The sequence below is a fragment of the Psammomys obesus genome, unplaced genomic scaffold (assembly GCF_907164565.1).
Source record: "Psammomys obesus unplaced genomic scaffold, mPsaObe1.curated_primary_1811, whole genome shotgun sequence".
NCBI lineage: Eukaryota > Metazoa > Chordata > Mammalia > Rodentia > Muridae > Psammomys > Psammomys obesus.
Window position 1 is genome coordinate 4,059,502 of NW_026585609.1, and position 14,558 is coordinate 4,074,059.

Consider the following 14,558-nt stretch of genomic DNA (forward strand, 5'->3'; position numbering starts at 1 on the left):
TATCTATCTATCTATCTATCTATCTATCTATCTATCTATCTATCTATCTATTTATTTTGCAGTGAATTTTTTCTAGCTTAGTTTTCTGTGCCTCTTTCTTTCCCTAAGTTCCTATATTTCTAAGTGTGAGATGTGGTCACCTGGAATAATGAGTTAAGGCTTCTCTCTGGAGGATGAGTGCCAATTCTCTGCTTTCTTTTCTGAAAGTTTTTCATATATGCTTGAAATGTGTGCCTGAAGTCCTGAGAAGGAGTATTTGCCCTTTGAGAAGTAAGGATTTTTGAACATTTAACTAGCATGTCCTTTATGAAGGCTGTCCTCCGGCCACATGGGCAAATGGATCCAAGAGTTTCTAAGGTTGTCTTACTAAAGGCAATTACTCAAACTTAATTTTCTTTGTGTGCATGGTTCCTAGGCACAGATAAAGTAACTTAATTAAACTTGCAAATAGTGCACATTCTGAGTCTCTGTCCCCAATGAGACTCCCTAAGGAGGAGTCTGAAGTCTTGACCTGCTTGCTTTTCCGTGTTGCCTTTTACTTTTGTAGCTATGACTCCTGCCCCAAGCTGTCTTGGCTTTCCTGTTTCAAGCTTGCCTCTGGCTAACCCAAACCCAAATGATTACTGCACAGCACAGGCAAACCGAGTATGTGGAGAGAACACTCACACACCCACTCTCCCTGATTTTGTTCCTTCACTCAGCCTCATCTTACATTTGTATCAACTTTGGCACAACCAAGAGTTTGTTTTTTAAGTATTCCCAAGTTCCAGGCGTCTATGTTGAAACTTTGTGTAAACAGAGACTTGTGGTCGCTGTGGAAGTTTGCATGTTTTGGCTGTTTGCCTTTTGAACTTTTCCACAATCTCTCTGTAGAAATGTGTGTGGAAGAGTGCCTGTGGGTGTGTGCTGTCCCCTGCACTCCCTCCCTCTCTACCGCTCTCTCCTTTTCCTCCACCCTCTGCTTACCTCTTTGTATGTGTCGGGTTTAGGGTGAGGACCTCCCTTTGAAATATATTGAAAACTGTCTATCCCTTTAACGTCTGGACGCTCCTGGCTGCTGTGACGCCACTGTGTTCTTTCCTGCCTGCTGTGACACCACTGTGTGCTCACCTGCCTGCCGTGACACCACCATTTCTCTCAAGGGATTCCTGTCCTTGATGAACTTGTAATGGTTCTGAATAGAGCAGTAGAGTAGGGTGGGAAAGAAAACCCCCAGAAACATATCCCATTCAACTCTATCTGAAAACAGCATCACAGAGACCTTTCTCTGAGAAGACCCGCAGTCACTTCAGAATGACAAGATCCCACCGCACACTGGTAGAAGTCAGGGGGCTCAGCCTCTCACCACGCACAAGTCAAGTGTCTTCTGGTTCACGTCTTGCCCTCCTTGCTGTCCATTCATCCTGATGTATTTGTCCGGGTCCTGATCTTGATAAGAAGAGTGGAAGGCCAACACCCAGTGACTTACCACGCAGAAAGCTGCAGCACACCTGTCTCCGGGTCACTGTGGCCTTGTCCTTTCCTTAGCACAAAGAGCAATGACCTCCTGTCCCTCTACAGAAACCCAGTGATGTAAAGCAAGATGCGGGGACTCGTAAGCCATCATTGCTACACATGGGAGGCTGAAGCAGGGGGATTTCTGGAATTTGAGGCCAGTCTATGCTACAGAGTAAGCACTGGGCTGGCTTGAGCTGCAGCTTATAGATTTCTGTGCTATACCACAGCAGAAGACATACCGAGTGACCACTTAGGCCGGCCCCATAGGGGCAGGGAAACAGGCAAAGCCAATGGGCAGTGCCACTTGTGGGCCTAACATTTCTCCTCAACACAGAGTGTCACGGAAGTCCCTGGATGAAGTAGGTGCATGTCACACACTGAATTTGGGCGCAGGAGAAATGAGTAGTCTGGACTTACTCAGCATGACGCCAGGATGACGATCACCTTTGGACCCAGGAGCTGGTGCACGGATACTCCGTTATTCCAGGGGAAGCTTTAGGAAAGGATGTCATCTCTTTTTGTGAGAATACTTACAGGGACATAGCTCAGAATACCTCTCCAAACACTGGGGTGAGAACAGTCCATCTGCCCAGTCATCATTCTTAGCATTCTTGGGGCCTGTCTTTTCTTTTCTTCTTCTTCTTTTTAATACTTCAGGGAAACAGTATATATTATGCAAGGACTCACATAGTGGGCATTCTGTGAGCAGCAGGAACTGGGCGTGAACTGCTTCTGAGTGGCTTCTTTCACTCACCGGGTGCTTTTTAAATGGACACAGTCCTAGTTCTCATTTTCATCCCCTTCCTTTTCTTGTCCTGAAGGATTTTGGGAGCAGGTCCTAGCGAAGGCTCCAGGGCAGCACCGCCTGCTGTTACACACCTTTTGTCTGGGATTCTGTTCTGATGGCAGGGCACCTCACACCTGGAGCAGCATGGCATAGCTGTTGAGCTGCCACCTGCAGTCCTTGGGGGACGAGGCTATTTCTTCCTCCTCATGTTTGGAGTGATTTTTAACAGTTCTCCAAAGGCAGATTCCCACCAAGGTGCCCCCCCCCCCGCCCCGCCATGGCTTTGTCGGCATTTAAAAATAAAAGAGAAGAGGTGTGATTGAGAATTTACACGAGTGTGTGCGTGCGTGCACGCGTGTGGTGTTGTGCCTGTGAGTGTGTGTGTGTGTGCATGTGAGTGTGTGTTCTACTCATGTGTGTATGTGCAAGTGTGTGTGAATATGAGAGTATGTACATATATGTGTGTGTTTCCGTGAGATCACAGCAGAGGAGAAAATGCTTTTGATAGACACAGAAAAGAGGCCTGGCTTTCCATGTGGAACACTCCAGGGCTCTGCCATCTTATCTGCTCGTCCCCAGATGACCCTGTCCTTTCCATCCAGAACCTACTGCCTCAGAAAGTTTTAAAAAAACTTTTTTTTTACTTGATTCCCAGGCTAGCACTGGTCATCTCCTGGAATGACCATTTCCCATGAATCCCCTGCTGTGTCAGGAACAGAAATGACTTCCTCCCCGATCTTATTTCTAATACACCCACAGCTGGGCTAAAGAATTTGTGTCTCTGTGTGTGTGTGTGTGTGTGTGTGTGTGTGTGTGTGTTGTTTGTTTGTTTTTTCTTGACAAGATTTATTTGATCCTTGAGAAGTTTGTTCGAATGAACACTTGAGAATTTCTTTTCTCTAGTTTTAAGAACTATTGGTTCAACCTATATGTATTACAAAATGTTTAAATGCACCATCTGGTCATTCCATTTTTATCTTTATTTAAAATTATATTTTATTTTTTAATATTTTAAATAAGTATCAACTTTACATATCATTCGTGTTTAGTGTGATATTTCTATACATATATGCAACACATACTTGTGAGCACTTTGTTCTTAGTCCCTTATTTTCATCTCATCCCAATTTTTCTTTTTTTTTTCAATTTTAATTTTTATTTATTTGTTTTATATCTCAGTTGTAAGCCCCTCCCTCCTCTCCTCCTGGTCCCACCTTTCCTCTCTGATTTCCTTGTCCCCCCTGCCCTACTCCTCAGAGAAGGGGAAACCCCACCCACCCACCATTTCAAGTAGCATCAGGACTGAGCCCATCCTTTTCCCCTGTGGCCTACCACCCTGCCATGGGAAAGTGATTGAAAAGGAGGCAACAGAGTCCATATCAGAGCCAGCCCCTGTTCCCCTTAGGGAACCTATATGCCATCTGAGCTGCCCACCAGCTACATCTGTGTAGGCGGCCTAGGTCCAGTCCATGCTGAGTTTAGATGCTTATTATTTCTGTAGTTTTTCTTACACCACCAAGAGGGAAAAAATATCAAATAATGGCCAGTGTCCAACCATTCTCAAGTCTTTTGAATCCACTCCCTCCCCTTCCTCTCTGTTTCTTAGCTATTGTGGAGTTGTTGGAAAATGCTGATGTTGCTTGAAGGGGATTCTTGCCTTGGTTCTGTCACTAGCCAGCTGTGTGCCTTTAGAGAGAGATTTTTTTTCCATTCCCATGTGCTTGGCTGTGTATGAGAAGAAGTCATAAAATTCTCTTATCCCACATATTCATATTAAATAGCCTTAAACTGAAGGTGTCAGTATTTTCTAGAGGTGACTGTTAAACTACCCAAAATATTGATTTTAGCCCTTCTTATTCACGCCTGGTAAAACTCAATCCAAATGTTGAAATACTGCTAGACAGAGAATGGCCACCTTGCTAACATCACCTTCATATTCTTCAGCTTCCTTTTCCCACTCTGTTTAAAAGTTGCTATCACTTATTTATAGAGGACCTTGTTCCATTAGTTAGAGACAGGGTTTTTAAACAAGGATGGCTATCATTTTTGTTGAATATGCATATAAGCACACACACACACACACACACACACACACACGCACAATGTTAAAAGTACACACACAGTAAAATCACAAAAGTAAAAGAATGAACATATCACTTCACACAGCTACCCATCCCCCATAAGAGAAACCATAATCTGTTCATTCATCAAACCCGACTCTCATTCGCCAGTACCAAGTGTGACCCTCATACCTCACATTCGGTTTTTCTATTTGTTCACACTCCACAGCTGCTGCTTTGTTTCATAGGACCTGCACCACCCTCTTTTCTGTGCTCACCACACAGTCCTCGTAACCACAATTTTTCTACGTCTATATGTTTGGCCCTGAGTGGATTCCTAATAAGCTGTCAGTAAGATGAACCTGAATCTTAATATCTTCCCATAGTGCTTTGGTGCATAGAGGTGGGATATTCTAACTGCTCTTCACTCTGTATGTTCAGCTAGAAGATGGGTAGAGAGTGGTGGCAATTAGCTATGTGCTTGCAAACTCCTTTGCTGGCTGACTTTTGGGCAGATAATTTTGCTGTCAAAAATAAAAAATAAAAAAAATAAAACAACAACAACAAAAAACAACCAGTTTGCTCATGTTTTCTGTTATTTGATGTAAATTATAATTGCTATTTTTTTCAATTCCATCTCCTGTGTTAATTTTCTCATTTGATGTGGTTTTCTCCATCTCCTAATAGCAGTTACTTGGCGAGCTGTCAGAGGTAACTGACATCCGTTCCCTCCTGGCAATTCTTTCTCCTATAATTTTTTTTGGATTCAGTTTCTGGACTTAACACCCTCCAAATCTTCCAGCTGTGCTGTTTTCATTGCACAATTTCAGAGGCCAAATTTCAAGGGAAAAAGAAAGTGCAATTCAGTGTAGTGCAAAATTTCAAGAACAGTTCTCTGGCAGTGGCTTTGTTCGGTTTTACTTGCATAATTTCCTCTCTGAAGCAGGAATTTGTATGACTCAGGGTGTTTACCTCTCAATCTCTTTAATGCTTGAGACTTTTTACTCAGTTTTGATTCCTAAAGAAAAGTGACTCATCCCCAACTTAATTGTCAGTAGGAAAGTACATTTCTTTTGAGGCAGAGTCATTCTGACTTCTTTCAGAGAAAGACATAAAGGTGTTTTGTGTACAGCAGAGCTTGCCATTTGGGAGAGGTGATGGATAGGACTCAGGAAGCAACAGTGTTTTACAAAAGAGGTTCCATACCAGGTGATGCACCTGCTCACTGTGCCCTAAACTGAGAGGCTTGTGGAGATGTGGGAATTTAGTGGTAATTCCTGGGAAAGGCCCACGCCAAGGTTTCTCATGAGATTGGACCCTCAGCCTCCTTGGGGCACAATAAAAGAGGTTCCAAATGAACTATGCTCACGAAAGTCTTCTATCACTTGAGGTATGTTGAGAATCATTGGGCCCATGCCTCCAAGAGGAAGAGCCAAGCGTAGGAATGTGAAAGAAGAGCAGGCACTGGTAGAGAGGAGAGAGATGTAGTAGGTAGAGAGAAGCAGAGATGTTGGGAGCAATGTAGAACAGGTTCAAGGGACCAATTCGGTGACTCTCAGGAGTCATACTGGCTTGAGGAGCTGGTCGTCTTTCCCTTTTCTGGTCAGGGGTTGAAGGCGTGGAGCAGGCAGAGAAGACTGGATGGAGAGGGAGATGTGCAAGTAAATATAATTTATATATTTATAAATCATGAAAAATGTCTTTCAGTGGCTTTGGAAGCTTCCATTTGGGTTGAAGTTCTTGGCCTGTTGTTGACTGAGGCCTGTTGGTTCTGGCTCTGTTGCCTTGTGCAGCAGTGAATGAACTGATACCAGAACACTTGGTGAGCCCATCTCTGGACGTGACTATGACACTGTTACGGTGTTCTCAGCTTCTCCTGGTAGTATTCCACAGACAGAAAAAAGTACTAGCTGTTCTTGTTTTTATGGAAGCAGAAAAAAAATGAGTCATATTGTGGCAGCCAGAGCTTATAGCATTTTGTTGTTGTTGTCGTTGGCCTAGGATTTAAAAACACTCATTTAAATCCTGGCACATTGGAAACATTGACATGATTTCATTAAACCATCATGAAGTTAAATGCAATGGACACACTTGCCTGGGGATCAAACATATATATTATTACATGTTTTTGGTGTGTGCTAAGTAGTACTTTTGTGATGTTTGCTATGTTTTGATTGCTTTAGAATTTTTTTTTTTGTTGGCCCAAATATAAGTGAACTCTCTTGTGGGGTTTTTATCGCTACAGCTACGCTTTGTGCCCCATCACTGAATATAATACAAGTGTCTCCAGGACCCGATGCTGGGCGGATCGGAAATCTGTTCCTCTCACACGTATCTTTGTGGCCATCACTTATCCATGTCCCATCTCTTCCTCACGGTCTCTCTTCATTGCTTTCCTCCCCTCACTATCTAGCGACACTATCTAGCTCTCTTTCAGTTTTGTGGGCACACAAAACTGCGTTACCCTTCCCACCACTTTCCGTCCGCTGGTGGATGAGTCACAGCCTTTGAGAAACAGCACCAGAGGCCAAGGGTTCTTTCACACACGGCTTTCCAGGTGCTGAGTTCTCCTCCTGAGAAAGCACCTCGGTGGCCGGCGTGTTGCTTGGGAGTGACAATTTAATCTTAGTGTGTGGTGTGTGTTTGTATGGTTTTGATCTCTGTGGAAATCCGGGAGGACGCTCTTAAAAATCCGGATTGCCTTATATTTGGGCCAACTTAGAAGTGAAAAGTAAATACTGCCCTAATGCAAGACCCAGATTTCCGAAAGGCTGTCTTTTGAATTTCATCAGCGAACCTTAAATTGACATCGAAATTGGTGCAGTATTTAAAAGTCACTTCAATCGTAACTTTGCATCTTTGATTCTGCAAAGATGCGCCTGTTGAGGACTTGGTGTCTTTGACACATAGTTATCTGTTAGATAGATTGTTTCATGTATATTTAAAGTTTTTGATATTGTGTTAAATATGAAATACACAGAAATAGTGTTTTATCACAGCCCAATTGTGTAGTTTACCACATCTTCCTTTTAAAATAGAAATGCCTACTCAGATGCCTCTCCTTCCTTCTTCCCTTTCCCCTCCTATGCTTTTTCCCTTCTGTTTTCTTTTTCATGGGCCTGGGGGTGGAATCAGAGCCATATGCATGTTAGGCAAATGCTCTACCACCAAGCTGCATCCCTAGCCAGATTGTGCCTTTTTCCTTAAAATCATCCACCCAATATATCCCCATTTTTAACAAAGAAATTTTCTAATGTGAATAAATTAGCAGTAAGATGGTTTTAAAAAGGCTGTACCTTGAAAAAGTTAATAACAACAATCTAAACTTACTTCCTTATTCTAAAAGCACAGCCTGCCTTTCTTTTTTTTTTTTACTAGATTAACACATTGCTCTGTAACAAACTCCTTGTAAACAGAATTAAAGACCTTTGACTGTAGCCTATACGTAAAACAAGGAATAAGTATTTAATGTGACTGATTTCCAACACCACTGAAATTATTATTCACTTCAATTGGAAAATAATCAGCGTTTTTAACATACCATAGTCGTGTGTAAGTTCAAACCCACACTTACTTTTCTTGGCATATATTATTATGATAGTGTTTGTCCTCTGTTTGAGCTTTTCACTCTTTAAATTCAGACATTGACTTTAAGCAACTATGTAGAGTACTTATGAGATGGTTTCAATAACTATTATATCATACTGGATTAAAATTGTACATACACAAACCTACAGTCATTTAGGAGTGAGCAGCGCAGATAACTTTACAGATAAATAGCCAATGATGTTCTGTCAATTTGTACCTTATTTTTCCAGCCTAAGTTTACACACACGCATTCACACACATTCGTTTATACATATTTATTCATATAGATGTGTTTCAAGTTAATTATTGTTTTTTGGCTTTTTTTTTTTGTTGTTGTTGTTGTTGTTTTGTTTTGTTTTTTGTTTTTTTTTTTTTGTAGAAACAAAGGATGGAGTATGGTTCCAGATCAGCTGATGCTCCTTCTGCCCCATCCCCCCCTCCAACACCAGCACCTGTACCGGTACCCCTTCCGCCTTCTGTACCAGCACCCGTTCCGTTGCCCAAGGTTCCAGCAAACGTCACCCGTCAGAACAGCAGCTCCAGCGACAGTGGGGGCAGCATCGTGCGAGACAGCCAGAGATACAAACAACTCCCGGTGGACCGTAAGTTTCCCGGGGGCCAACCCTGGTTCCACTGAGTCTGCGCGCATTAAATACTGTGAGGTGTAAATAGTAATAGCCACTTCTTGGATATTTTCTCCTGATTTCTCCATCTCTGAGTTTCTCTGAGAAGCAGGTCATTTTCTCAGCCCCCTCAGGTGTGTATTTCCACACGTATTGTCCTGTATTGTGGTTGTTGAGTGAAGACTGGCTGGAGCCAGACATTCTGGGATTGACTCATCACATCCCTTCCCACCTCTCCTACTTCAAGGCTTTAATGAGCCTCTGTGTATGCAGTGTCTGGGAAGTAGGGGAAAACAAAGTTAATGTGTTTCCTGGGACAAGTGTGATTTTTCAATGAGATAATACAGTATGTGCAAAAATATATAGCGGGGGTGGGAAGGGCTCAACAAATTTCCTCTCCCTGAGGATTCTTTTTTTTTGGTTGTCACAAGTGGGGTGTGCTGCTGACATCTAACCAGGTGGATTTGGCAGTATCTTGCATTTTTCTAGCATCTGGAAATGTGAGTCATGCCGAGCTTGAAAACTCTGATTAATTTTGACCAGTATAAGCACTCAGGAAGTGTCTGCTACTATCATTGTCATCTCCTCCTCTTCTCCTCTGTCCTCTCCCTAGTGTTTGCCATTCTCAGATACATACACAATCACATAAATTTCACATAGTCACCAGCCAGCATCAACCTTGATTGCTTCTAACACAGATTTCATCTAACTTGGCCTTCATGTTTTCACACATTAAAATGGATTTTCCATGCTAATGGTTGCTATGAGAACCACTGTAAAATAAACAAAATTGAAAATGTTATGATAACTTTGGGTTATCCATTCTGTAGCTGGGGCAGAGCTAGTTAGAGACTTTGCAAGCTAAAGGTAAATCTGAGGGTTTTCATTGTACCTTGTACATTAAGGCATGTCTGCTTCTTGTCTAATTATTTTGTAAAGCATTACAAGTCGATAGGCTTGGCTATAACTTGTTATAGAAAACTAGGAAAACCAAAACCAAGAAAACATTTTCTATAATGAAGTTTGATGAAAGTCTGTAAAAGATAAGCGGTCTGGTGTATGCAAAACCTATCTACCATTCTGTCCCATGGCCACTCCCAAGGTTCTGAGCATTTCTTTCTAGATCACTCTTACTATAAATGATCACTCTGTTTCCATTTTCTTCAGTACTATTTATGTTGTGAGAAAAAAAGAATGATTCCCAGCTTAGCCTTGCTATAGAATCTCATCTTCGACACCCAGGGACTTATATTGAACCATTAACCTCATAGCTGAGGTTCTTCAGAGACCTGAGGCTCAGGTACAAACTCCATTCCTAAGTTTTTCAGTACCATTTTCCTCAGTGGCACTGAGGAAATACCTGTATGTGCCCATTCATTATCATCCTCAATAAATGAAAAACAGTAAAGAGGAGAACTAAATGTATTACTTCCTGACAGTTATGGAAATAGTGGCTATGAGTAATTAAACACAAGCCTTTCCTAGGCAGGATTTTCTCTCCTGAAGTATGAGTGATTCAAACCACCTTTCTAGTCATGTTTGACCTCATTAGAAAATTGAAGAGGGGCTGGCAAGCTGACTCAATAGGAAATGGCACTTAGCATGAAGCCTGACCTGAATTCAATCCCTGGGACCTACACAGCATCTTGTGTCATCCTCTGACCTCACACATCCACACATCAATAAATAAACAAATGTAAAGTATAATAAAAAGAAAATGACAATTTAGAAAATCAAGCAATTCTGTATCAGAAATAACTGCGTATGAGCGTGAAAATATGTCCAACTCTGAGGTTTTTAAAGGATTTTTTCTTTTTCAAAGATAACAGAGAAATAGTTTTCAGATGGGAAAATTCTATGAATATATTTCCTTTCCCTGGGGAACATTCCCTCTGAGAAATGCGTGTTCCTTTCTCCTTTCTTCCCACAAGTTTACACACGTCTCTGTCCGAACGTCAGTGCAGTGACCTCTGACACGGTGGCAGGCTGTTCCAGGCATGGGGTTAGAGTTCAGAGGAATCCAGTCCACTTTTGGAGTAGCACACGGCCTGGAACAGCCTGCTCTTTGTCACACTTGAAGAAACTCAAGACCCTCCTAGGAAAGAGGCATAGTTTGAATTCTTGTACGAGAGCGAACTCTCCTGATAATTGAGACTCATCATTTTCGAGTCGGCTTTTCATAAGTGAAAGGGTCACTGGGTCCTCAAAATAGAAAACACTCCCATCGAATTAGCACATGGGCTTGTTTCCTTAACAGAAGATATCCTCATGTTACTCATGTAACATTCCTTTTTAAAATATCTCAGAAGAGTAGTTTGGCACTCAGTAAATTAATTTCTATAAGATGAATATTTCCCGATAGCACATTTTTGGAGCAGTGTTTTGTTTTGTTTTTTCCTGAACACAGATTGAGGCTCTCTCACGGTCATTTAGCAGATGGCATAACTAAGTGTGTGTCCATGTTTCTTTCAAGATAAGCTCCTTGCTGCTACGTTCTCTGTTCATTCCCCAAACTTCTGATAGCAATAAAACAAAAAGGCCTAGAAAGTAGGAACTTAATGAAAATATTATGGCCATGAACAAGGCCAAGATATCTAGTGCCTGTTTTAAAATCCAGCAAAGGGCCGGAGGTGGGCAGAATGTTTGGCGTGCAAGCATGAGGATCTGAGTTCATCTAAATAAATAGCCAGGCATGGCTATGAGCTTTGTTCAGGCAGAGGCAGGCAGATGCTCAGCTTGCTGGCCACCAGCCAAGATGGCAAACTCCAGGTTCAGTGTCTGAACCGAACTGAAGATGTCTGACCTTTATCTTACGTAAGAGTACACATAGGTACCACAAACAAGTTCACATGCATAACACACACACACACACTCAAACGCTCACGCATGCACACACTGCAACCAGTGGTGAAGGAATGAAACCTGCAGTGGAATGTGCCCTCTATTCCAAGAGTTGCTTGGACATGGTTGGAGCCAGGAGTCATGGAAGCTGAACAGACCATAGATCCAGAAAGTGTCACTTCTTGCCATGTTTGAAGAAGCCGAAGACTCTTTAGTTTGCTTTGCGTGTCTTCTTCAGTCCTTTGAAATCCGAGGCCTTTGATTTGAGTTCAGTCCTCTGTAATCGGAACGGTCACTGTGGGAAGAGGTGTGTTTATTGTTCGGAGAGAACATTGAAAATGGAGACCCAAACCAAGACCATTTTAGAAACAGGTTTCTCTATAACGCCTCTTCTGTGGATGAGAAGGTGCAGTGCTATTTCAGGGCGGTGCTGCTTTCTCTTTTTCACTTTGGAGACCCATCTCCAGGGTTGCAGTATACACGATTTAAAACAGTTAGCTACTGAAATTCAGGCACTGTTCTACTTAGAGCTCTCAACAGCATCCCTTCCCTTCTTTCTTCCTGAGGGTTTTTTTTTTTTTTTGTCTTTCTCCTTTTCTTTTAGTTTTCATACATATATATGAAATTGTCAAAAAAGATCAACTAATTAAAAATAATCTTTCTTGTATATTGAGGCTTTCGTACAAATTAGACTCTGATAACACTAATTGTTTCACAGTTGAATTACTTTCTGAAGACACAAAACAAAACAAAACATAAAAAGCTCCCTTGGCTACCAAGTCACCCCAATTTGCCAAGATAATTAGTTAATTGGATTATGATATCAACTCTGGGTTCTTGGAAACAATGACAGAGAGCAATATACCCAACATAGTTATATATCAATATACCTAAGTGCATACATGCAATTTTCCATGCGTGTTTATCTCCCTTTAAGCACATGGCTTGGAGTGAAGGATGGTGGGAACATTCATCAGAGGTAGTTTCAGTGATCTGAGTATAGAACAGGCCTGGGCTGAACATCAGGCCTTCTGGTTCTACCTAATTTCTACTTCTAATTGACAGCGTCACATAGATCATTTCTCTTTGTTCTCCATTTCCTGACCTGGTTATAGCCTGATGATTAGAACGGGACAGTTACAACATCTCAGAGAAAATGTCAGCACACCCCCCCCCCTTCATTCATGTCTGCTGGATCACTGCTCCAGATGGGGTACAGGAGCGAACAAAGCCGCCAGGCTTGCATTCCGATGAAAGGCGTAGAGGAATAAATAACTGTCTTGATGGAGACTAGTCAGGTGGTCAAGAGTTTGGAAGCTAGCATGGCCGTGTGGATTGGAAACACTCTGGGGAAAGAAATTACAATTTTAAATGGGGCTGAGGAATTGAAGTCGCTGAAAAGGGAGTCGTGTGGGTGGGTGTATTGGTGGGGAAGGATGGTTCCAGGCAAAAGAGGCAGCAGTTACCAATAACTTTAGAGAAGCCATGGAAGCAATACCACTTCAGCTAGAGTGGAGATGTGGAGGAAAGAAAGAGAGTTTTCTTTGAGAGGTAGAGGTCAGGCAGGCAGTACCATCACTAGCAGTGATTTGGAGCCCGGGAGCTGCAGTATTCAGGACTATTGCAATTGGTCTGGTAGCAGAGGATGAGGCGAGCTAGGTGGTGATGGAGGGCAGAAGCAGAGACCTATCAATAGTTTGCCTCTGACCAAGCTACTGACAAATGACAGAGTAAGGTGGCAGGATTTGGGATATATTTTGAAGTCGTGGGCTGAAGGGATTTGCTGGTAGACTCTGTGCAATATAGATCAAAGGGAAACACTTGTGGTTCTGAAATAAATGGCAAAATGAAATCGCCATTAAAGAGGGAAGAAGTATAAAAAGAATGCCAGTCATCTTGGTGAACCTAGAACATTGAGGAGATCAAGAATCCGGGTTTGTTACCTTTGAGGCACATTTTGTATGTATATAAGTATGGACACCAAATGAATGCTTAAAAAACAAACAAACAAGCAACAACAACAAAATACCAGTGCATTTAGACTTCTGAGTCAGCAGGGACTGGAGAGCTAACTCAGCATGACCAGCTTTCACGTGGCCCAAGCTGAGGTAGAGTGATGCCTGATGAGGCCAGAGCAGGCCAAGCAAAGTCCCCACGTCTAGACTCTGAAATATTTCCACAATACTGGGTTTGGCAAATGAGAAGATTCAGAGTTGGATACTGAGAAAGAGAAGGCAGGGAGACAGGAGGCAACCAGAGAGCAGAGAGACCCAAAGGTCCCTGGAAGGAAATGCTTTGAGGAAGGACCCCACTTGCCATAGGCCTTGGGCTGAACTGGGAAGGAACTGGCTCCTGGAGTGGAGGGCAGTGGAGAAAGAGAAACAGAAACAATGAACCTGAATGGGACCGAGGCAGGGTTGGCTTCAGCTCGTGCAGACCTGTCCTCATGGACCTCTGTGAACAAGGGGGCGGATAAGTGGGTAGCAGCTGGGAGTGAAACTGGTCACTTAAAAGTGAGAGAAATGACCAGAGTAAGAGCGTATCTGTATGTGGATGAAATGAATCAGAAGAGAGGGAAATCAAGAAAGCAAGGGATCAGTAAGGGAGGAATTACATAGAAAGGTTAGACTAGGCTGAGAACTCAGGGTCTAGTACAAAGAGGGACTGGCCTTGAGAGTACGGGCTAAGGGGGGGGGGGTAGGAAGGAAGTCAGCATATTGGAGCAAGTATTAGCAGGAAGAACCAGTGGAGAAGCCTGGAGATTGTTACTTACCTGTGAGTCAGGGTCCCGTGGTGCAGCCTATGCTGCTGATTTGCTCGCTGTGCAATTTTGGGGGCTCTCTTCTGCGTCCTCCTTTACTCCTAAGTTGGGAAGTGAGGTCATCAGGGTGAGGGTCAACAACAGGCGGGCGGGAGGCCTGTAGAACAAGCTGTGGATATTAAACAAGGAGAGATGGTTGTGTACGGTTGTGGCATGGGCACTCTGAGACTCAAGGCCGGACTGCTATGGGAAGCTGGCATCGGCACAGGAATGTTTCCTGTGTTCCAGCTGTCTGCCTGCTGCATGGCAGCAGCAGCTTGACCATTCCCCTCTGGGCTACCAGAAGAGCTTCTGGACAAGTCCCCGGATATGTTCTCACTGGTTTAAAGCAGTGTAGAATG

At 42.9% G+C, this 14,558-nt stretch overlaps 1 protein-coding gene across 4 annotated transcripts in view; it reads left to right on the forward strand.

Annotated features, from left to right (window-relative positions):
- Eps8 (epidermal growth factor receptor pathway substrate 8) overlaps positions 1–14,558 on the forward strand; it is a 115,270-nt gene that overhangs the window by 93,749 nt on the left and 6,963 nt on the right. For all 4 annotated transcript variants that reach the window (XM_055610468.1, XM_055610487.1, XM_055610477.1 and 1 more), the window contains one exon: positions 8,312–8,534. In XM_055610468.1, the coding sequence (XP_055466443.1) occupies positions 8,312–8,534 (223 nt within the window). The remainder of the gene's footprint in view (positions 1–8,311; positions 8,535–14,558) is intronic.